The sequence below is a fragment of the Pseudorca crassidens genome, chromosome 13 (genome assembly GCF_039906515.1).
Source record: "Pseudorca crassidens isolate mPseCra1 chromosome 13, mPseCra1.hap1, whole genome shotgun sequence".
In the NCBI taxonomy this organism is placed as follows: Eukaryota; Metazoa; Chordata; class Mammalia; order Artiodactyla; family Delphinidae; genus Pseudorca; species Pseudorca crassidens.
Genome location: NC_090308.1, coordinates 43381409 through 43390559, shown reverse-complemented (window position 1 = coordinate 43390559; position 9151 = coordinate 43381409). Strand labels below are relative to the sequence as shown.

General features: G+C 41.8%; 1 protein-coding gene across 1 annotated transcript; it reads right to left on the bottom strand.

Annotated features, from left to right (window-relative positions):
- Positions 1–4047, bottom strand: TSPYL4 (TSPY like 4). The gene has a single exon (XM_067702307.1). The coding sequence runs from the start codon at positions 3935–3937 to the stop codon at positions 2693–2695; it is 1245 nt and encodes a 414-aa protein (XP_067558408.1). The 5' UTR covers positions 3938–4047; the 3' UTR covers positions 1–2692.
- Positions 4048–9151: the final 5104 nt, after the last annotated feature.

Genomic DNA, 9151 nt, shown 5'->3' with positions numbered 1-9151 from the left:
CAAGCCTTATTTATTTTTATTTTTTGGTGAAAACAAGAAATACAGCAGAGTAACAGATTTATTTTTCCTTAGAGCACATAGGAGAAGACTAAAGTACTATCTTTGTTTAGTTTGACAGAGCAATTCTACAAGTACTTACACTGGTTAGGAACATACGAGGTCAAGTACAATATTTACTGCTAGGCCAAGAAATATCAAGACGACAGTTAGGTTTTCTGTTTGAGAATACTTCCACAAGACAGCACAATTTCAAAGGTCACATTCAATTATATTTCTAAGAATAGAGCTATATAAGAAGAGAGAACAGAACAAGCTGATATATTAGTGAATATTCACAGAAGTCTTCATACTGCACAGGAAACAAGCCTGATATTTTTGCACACATTCTCAATTACAAGCAAAAAGCATGCCTGTAAATGTCAATTTTGCCAGAAAGCATAAATGGAGAAAGGAATTAACAGGACTTTACTCAAACACAATGAAATAAGGAGCATACACCATTAATCGTTCACATATTCTAAAATAATACAAAACATTTAGACTTGCATTTTTGTGTACAAAAAACTACTGGTGAATTCGAGGAGTTAGGAAAAACTGAAGGAAAACGAACTCCTCCCACCATCCTCTTTAAACATCAACCACTTTCATTCTCCCACCTCTCCTGGGAAAAACCTCAGGGGCCTCCCCTCCTACCCCTGACCCTACAGGGTTCCAGTCTTTCCTGTTTACCGTCTCAAGCCCAATCCACAGCAAGCTCATTTGTTTTCTGAGCTTTCAGTTTCTACAGCCTAGGACACCTTTCCCACTGCTCTGTGTCCAGACATCCCAAGCCCCGCGGAGCAGACTTTCACACACCCCCTTACCCCCTAGGAGGGAGGCTTGGCAGCTCCCACAATGCAGTCTGCACCCCGCTCCCTCATTTGTTAGGTCAGAAGCAGGGAAGGAAATGCAGAAGCTGAGGACTGAGAGCCAAGAAGGCCAGGCAGTAGGATGGAGGCTGTGGGACATCAGGGCAGTCAAAGAACAGTATAGAGGACACGAGTGACCCTCAAAATGCTGCCTTGGGGTTATTTCTAAGTGGTCCAAGGCCCAAAAAAGAATTTCCATGCTTAGAAAGGTGGAGTGAAACTATGTTTTGATTGCCTTGGATCACAGCCTGCTCTGGGTCTGTCTTGAAGCCATTACTGTGAGGCCCTTCTGTCTTCTCTTCAGCTTCTCACACTAAAGCTCAAGAAAACACACAGAAGGTTTTGGTAAATGGATGAGGAAGAGGATGGGGTTGTCAGAGTTGGCCCCAAAAAACAATGCCCATAAGTAGGCAATTAACCTACAGGTTTTCCTTTGAAATGTTTAGACTTTGCTAAAGGAAGTGAGGTGGAGACATGAGGGCAGAAGACAGCAATAAGAGATCTGGAGTCTGATGCACAGTACCTTTCTCCTTCTGGACACAATCAAAGGGAGAGCAAATTAAACAAAAAGCCTGCTTTGCCAGTTTTCTTTTCCGTTTCTGAGCTGTAACTTCTTCTGAGAGGAAGAAGCGGTGGGGGGGGGCGGGGAGGGAGACGAAGACAGGGACAGATGTATAACAGGCGCCACAGACTAGAAAGACCTCTTCGTCGGTGCCCCCGCCCTGGCAACTTTGTCATGTTCATAATGGGTGCGGGAGGGGTTGAGAAGGGGATGCCTAATAAAGTTGCCTAGATTAAGGGTGGTTTGTCAGCTAGGGCTCAAAAAGGCTAACTGCTTGAAGGGACCCCCCCCCCACCAGCTTTGCTTTGGACGCTGTGATATTAGGACTGCCCAACCTGCCTGACAGGGTTTATGGGTAGCCATTTGGGGGGCAGGGAAGGGGATAGTTCCTGTGTGCTACTCAGGAGCTTAAGTCTACAGATAGTTCCTGAAGAGGAAGGCGATGGTGCCTGTGCAAAGCTCATTCAGAAGGCTGAGTGCAGGTTCGGGTGGGCCATATCATAGGCCTTCATACTCACCAGTATGTGATCACAATGCAGGGTGCCCAAAGGCATAAGAAGACCAACATGATAACACAGAACACCTGTCATCTGTTACCTCATTCATGCCTAGTAGCCACCCACCAGCCAGCTGCTGATTCTGCGATAACCAGCAGCGTGGATAGCATGGACCCAGGAAGACAGTTGGAAACCAGTTACTGGTAGCCTGGAATGTTCAGTTTGGGTTGATGACTGGCATCATCTACATAAGCTTCATCTTGCAGCAGTGAAACTCAAAGATCTTGCCACAGAGTACATGGGTATCAGGAGGACAGCCTGCATAAAGTATGAAGCCCAGCTAAGTATTTGCAAAGGTATATCAAGCTTCTTTGTGGTAGACAACCACTTTAAAAACTGGGAGAAGGCTATCGTCAGACAGAGCCAAGGGCATGCAAAAGAAGGGAGTGCATATCTACAGTATCATGTGCTTGGTATAGAAATAGTGGAAGGCCGTGCACTTGGAACATGTAACGATGCAGAACAGTAGGAAGGCTCAGAGGACGAAGAGCATAGGCATATAAGCGATTATCTTGCCACTGATTTTTGAGGATTTAGAAGGACAAAAGGACAAAATAATCCAGTGTGAAGAGAAAGTAAATGGAAGACTGCATGCTGTTGGCTAAGCACAGGTCCAAGAGGAGGTGGTAAGGAAACTTGTGCAGGAGCTTCTCACGGGGCAGGAGTTAGCCGGACTGGAACCTGAAGGTCCTGGAGCTCTCCACTGGCTGCCTTGCTGGGTCTCGAAATCCTCTGCGGGGCCCATCACCCATCAGGTAGTACTGGAGGGGATTGGGCCACAGTTCTGCTTTGATAATCTCTGCAATCCTGTCGAATTCTAGGAGGCTATGGTCTGAGAACCAGTTGAAGAAACTGGGAATAGTGTTGCCTTCCCGGTTCCTGTGGATATGGGACTGGGGGTCTTGGCCCCGGTGCCAGCGGATTGGCGTGGAAAGAGACACCACCCGGCCAGAGGATCTGCGTTCATATTCCTTGACAAGCCCCTCATTTCGGAAGTAGGGGTTGCTCTGAAAGATGAACTTGAATTTGCAGCCTGCTCTGGGGTGTTTAAGCTCCTCCACTTCCAAATTGATCATGTACCTCATCATGTCTTCATCTTGGCCACTGATCATAGGTGACAGCTGGGGATGGTTGCGGAAGGCAGTGACCCAGAAACCTGGGATATTTTGGATGATAAAACTTCTGCGCTGCATATGGAGCCTTCGCATGCGGCCAAACTTGCGCTCCAGCTGAAGGAAGGCCCTGTCAGCCTGAGCATTTACATTTGACAGCTCCTGATCGATGGCTTCCAGCGAATCCATGCAGTTATTGATCTTCGGGGCCCTGGCCCGGGCCTCCTCCTTCGCTCCTCCTACCACCTTTTTCTCCTTCTGCATCACCTTCTTTTCCTCCACCACCGCCTCCACTACTCCCTCCTTTTCCGCTGCTGCTGAAACAGCGCACTTTTTTGTCGTCATTTCCTTGGCTTTCGCCCCAGGCATTATCTGAGACCCCAAGCTCCCTGCGCCACAGGCTTCTAGAGCCTTCTCGACAGCAGGGCTGCGCAGCTCTCTACGCTGACAGCCATTTTTCTGGCTATTGTCGGCTGCCACCGAGGTGGAGGCAGACGCTGCTTCCATGCCCTCGGTGGAAGCAGGAGCCTCTTTCTGGCCCGCTTTGGTCGCAACGCGGCCGCGACTCCCAGCAACCCGAATGCGGAGCGCAAGGCCACAGCCCGCGGGGTCCCGGGGCGCGCCTCCCTCTGCGGCGGTCTCCAAGCCGCCCTCACCTGTGTCCGCCATCACCAGGGTGGCCCCGGTTTCCTCGCCCTGACACTGCTTTAGGTCCGGATGTCCCGGGGCATGGTCGGGAGTAGCGAGACCGCAGGTTTTAGAGACAGGGAGGTTGTCGCCCTCATCCAGGCCGCTCATTTTGGTAGAAGTCAGACCTGCAGGAGGAGAAAGTCCGTTGTCCTCCGCCGAAGCCGCGCTCCGCCCCTCGCACCACCCCTCTTTTCCGCTCTGAGGGATGCTGCTATGGCAACCGGTGACGTTAGGCGGTAGCGTCTCAACCTCGCGCGAGAGTTCGTTGCGTCTTATGATTATGCTAGGCTGTCAAGGGTGTTTCTTTGTCTTTGTTACAAAATGTTATGAATTTCGTGAGTCTGGAAAAGATTTGGCTTGCATAAATGGATACAGACCAAACTCGAGCAAGTGAGAACCGTGTGAATGTGGATTTCTAAGGCCCTGAATGAATTTCTAAGGCACCTACTGTCTTATAAAATACTTAACTGCTAAGAAAGGTTATTGTCTATTCAGTTCAGCTCATGGGGCTTCTCTTGTATAGTAAAGTGGATTCAGCAATTCGCAGCCCTTCTTTAACGTACGGATTCATTGCTGTTACCAAAGAATTGAGATGAGCAGGTTTTGATTTCTAAGAAAAGTGTTGCTGTGTTAAATGTGATGATTTTAAAAAATTAGGAGCAGCTAAAAGGGAAGTTTCTCTCATTCTAAGAAGACATAATAAAGGATTATTTCAGTTTGCCTTACAGATTTTAAAGTATATGTACTTTGGCAAACACCTTTGAAGCAACTGGACAATATTTTCATTTTCAACTGATGTTAGTAACAAAATGTATTTTCCTCACTTAGAGGTGACGCACACACGTGCAAGGGTGCAAATTCAGCCATTAAGCATTACTGGAAGAAACGTAATCAAAGGGGATTTTAATTTCTGAAAGTATACATATTATATAGTGCTAACCCTCGGGTTGTAATCGTAATCTGAAGAGTTCCTGCTTCAGAATGGCTGTGGGCATGAAGCCAGCAATTCTGCCGAATTTTTCTTCTGTGATAATTCACTGCAGGGCAGAAGCCATGATCAACTGTTTGCAGGCACCGGAGCTACTAATTGTCTTAATTAAAATATTTTAAGTAACATTTAAAAAGTTAATGTTAAAATATTTGAGTAAGAAAACTTGTTTATTCGGGTCAGTTCGTTCTAACATTTCATTTGATAGTGTTATCACTACTATCTGTTCTGTTTGTTGAAGTGTGAAAATACTGCTGTTAATCCTTAGGAAAATGCAAGAAAAAAGGAAAATTTAAATTTGCATATTTTTGTTTAAAGTCTTAAATTCATATTAGAAAAATGATTATAACTCTTTGTAATAGAAATTCCACTACAAAGCACCCCAGATTATGATCACTTTCAAATAAGGACTCAGAAGAGATTCCAGTTAGAAGTAAAGATTTAGGGGCAAAGGATTTCGAGAAAATCAGCAGTTATATTGAGACTTCTGGTGAAGGAAGTAGTGCAGACCTGTACAGCTAATAATGAGGTGCTGATGGAAAGATACAGGCAGACATTACAGAGAAACAGCCTGTCATCCAGCTTCATAGTTTAGCTCACAAAGGTTTTCCAGAGAGTCCATAAACACTTAAGATATTCAAGGACAGACTGTCCATATTGACTGCTGCCAGCTAATCAGTTATGCCATTAAAAAAAAAATGTGTAAACAAGATTCACTCTTCCCAGACTATAATTATTTTTCTCTCTCCTCTTTCCTCTTTTAATAAATCCTGTTTTTGCCTTTGTGGGGTGAAATCAATCTATTTATTTATCCTGCTTATAAACAAGGAAACGGCATGCTACAATTAAGTGACTTTTTGACTTTGAGTTTTTCTTTGACACTACTCTGCCTTGTTTCTTTTCTTAAAGAATCTTTTCACTGTTGAAGGATTAATTCTCTTGGATTATAACATGAGCCAATAGACAGAGAAGCAAATGCTGAGTGAAAGTTACTTGCCATGCAGGAAAGAAAGAGTTTGCTATTTGTAACAGAAAATTAGAAAATTACATAAGGCTACTACATGTGAACTTTTTGCTCTTGTTGTATGTACCAAATTTTTTTGACTATTTTTTATACAATTTTTAAAGGTTACACTGCATTTACAGTTATTACAAAATATTGGCTATATTCCCTGTGTTGTACAATACATCCTGTAGCCTATCTTACACCCAATAGTCTGTACTTCCCACTCCCTCATCTTTATATTTCCCCTCCCCCCACCCCCACTGGTAACCACTAGTCTGTTCTCTATATCTGTGAATCTGCTTCTTTCTTGTTATATTCAGTAGTTTGTTATATTTTTAAGATTCCACATATAAGTGATATCATACAGTATTTGTCTTTCTGTCTGACTTCTTTTACTTAGCATAATGCCCTCCAAGTCCATCCATGTTGCTGCAAATGGCAAAATTTTGTTCTTTTTTATGGCTGAGTAGTATTCCATTGTGTGTGTGTGTGTGTGTGTGTGTGTGTGTGTGTGTGTGTGTGTATATACCACATCTTCTTTATCCATTCATCTGTTGATGGACACTTAGGTTGCTTCCATATCTTGGCAATTGTAAATGCTGCTGCTATGAACATTGGGGTGTATGGTACATATCAAATTTTTTAAAAGATTTGTATCTCCACTACTTGAAACATCCCTGTCTCTGATTATTCCTGTCAATAGAATCATTTTCCACTAATAACAGCCTGCCCATTCTTTAAAACTCCATTCAACCTACCTCATGTAGATTGCACTAGGCATTTTAAATGAATTAATTTCATAAATAAGGACCCAGGAATCACTGAGAAGTTAACTCATCCATGCTCGGACACGTATTAATTGGCCGATTGTCTCCTCTCATCTCCTATACCTTCCTTAACCACCTTACCATTCTATAGCTCTTGTTGCTTTTGCCATCCAGTTGTACTTATTTATCTTCTGTCTTTAACCGTCTTGGTTGTTTCATGCAGATCAGTCTCCTCATCCCAGCTAGACAGGATGGCTGCATAGTGGCTTCTTCTTTAGCATCTACTCTATATATACGGTAGCCCGGTGACAATCTCATAGATTTTAGTGAAACTTAATGATATGATCTAAATGAAGATTTTAAACATGTTTTACCAAAATGTATAATATGGCTATGATGGTATTACAAATTGAAGGTCTGTGGCAACCCCATGTCAAGCAAGTATATAGGCGCCATTTTTCCAACAAATATTTGCTCACTTGGTGTCTCTGTCACATTTTGGTAATTCTTGGAATATTTCATACTTTTTCTTTATTATTAAGTTTGTTATAAATATAAACTTTAATGGATGAGGAGTTGCTTCTCATGGATGAGCAAAGAAAGTGCTTTCTTGAGCCAAATCTACTCCTGGTGAAGGTGCTGTGAAGATTGTTGAAATGACAACAAAAGACTTTAAACTTAGTTGATAAAGCAGCAGCAGAGTTTCAGAGGATTGGCTCCAATTCTGAAAGAAGTTCTACTGTGAATAAAATACTATCAGATAGCATCACATGCTACAGAGAAATTGTTCATGAAAGGAAGAGTCAATCTGTGTGGCCGGCTTCACTGGTGTATCTCTTTAAGAAACTGCCCACAGCCATCCCAGCCTTCAGCAGCCACCACGTTGATCAGTCAGCAGCCGTCAGCATCGAGACAAGACTCTCCACTGGCAAAAAAAATTACAACTCGTTGAAGGCTCAGATGATGGTTAGCATTTTTAAACAAGAAAATATTTTTAAATTAAGGTATGTACATTGTTTTTTTAGATATAATGCTATTGCACACTTAGAGACTACAGTATAGTGTAAACATAATTTTGTATGCACTGAGAAGCAAAAAAATTCGTATGACTCACTTTATTGAGATACTCACTTTATTTTGGTGGTCTGGAACTGAACCCACGATATCTCCAAGGTATGCCTGTATATATTCATCATAGTTTACATTTATTTTGCGTCTGCTATACACCAGACACTTACACACTTAAATGTGTTATCTCATTTAATCCTCTCAACACCCCTGAGAGATGATATTATCACCTCCATTTAATGACTCTACCTCAGAAGGAATTGAATGAAGCACAGAGAAATTGAGTTGTTTATCCAAGGTCACACAGCAGTGATAGAGCCAAAATCTGAACCCAGGTAATCTGACTCAGGAACCTGTGCACTCATTCATTATATTATTCTTCAACCCTACACAACATATAAAATGAGAAGGCACTTTCTTAGAAATAAGATCATATCCAAATTTAATGTTAAATCATCCACATCCACAAAGTAGTGACTCTTGTTGTGGAAGTGCCCCAACAATACTACTAAGGGGAGACTAAGTTACTAAGGAGAGAAACAAGAATTCATGATCCTCACTTCATGCCTTAAATCAACAGTTCAACCCATTAGATATAACATTCCTCTTTTGTTATTGGTGTTCTACAGACCCCATCTTACTAGAGGAGGACAGAAGGCATGGGCTGGAGTTCCAGCTCTGCCTTTCATGCGCTGTGGAAATCTGGGAAAGTAAAAGAAAGTAATTCTTAAAATATCTATTTTAATTTGTAAATGCTTGGGTATGCCTATATTAAATTAAATGATGAAGTAGTTAGATGGCTATACCTATAGAATCAATAGTTCCGTGTATTTTTTGGAAATTAACCTCTTTTAAGATACATGGTTTGCAAATATTTTCTCCCATTCTATAGGTTGCCTTTCCACGCTGTTGACTGTTGATAAAATAAGTCTTAAAAAGCTTCGTGTCAGAGTTTAATTGGCAGTTCTTTTCACTCTTACTGTTAGGCAATGATGTATCTTACAATCAATGTTGTAAATGAAATAAGTTGCTTTTAAAAATGGAATGTATAAACAGTGGAAAAAATTTTTGTTTTCATATGTAGGATAGTGGTAGGTTCTAGGCTTAAATAATAAATTTTTCAACTACATGAATATTCAGCAATGGATAATTAGTTTATATGGGGCACCGTCTATCACACTGCAGGATGCTAGCGTCCTTAATGCCCCTGATGAATGCCAGTAGCACCCACATTCATTGTATTGATAACCAAAATAACTCTGGCAAATTTCCCAAGCATCCTCTAGGGGGAGGTACACAAACACATTGAGAATCAGTTTTTTTAATGCTTGTGAATGTGGTATTCCCATTCCTGGTCACTAGAGGGAGGAAGTAGTCTATAAAATAATCTATTATATTTAAAATATTTTATAGGACAATTTTAAATATAATAGCTGGCTTCATTATTTTAAAAAAACAACAAATAATGAACCAAAAAATTAATAATAATCTGA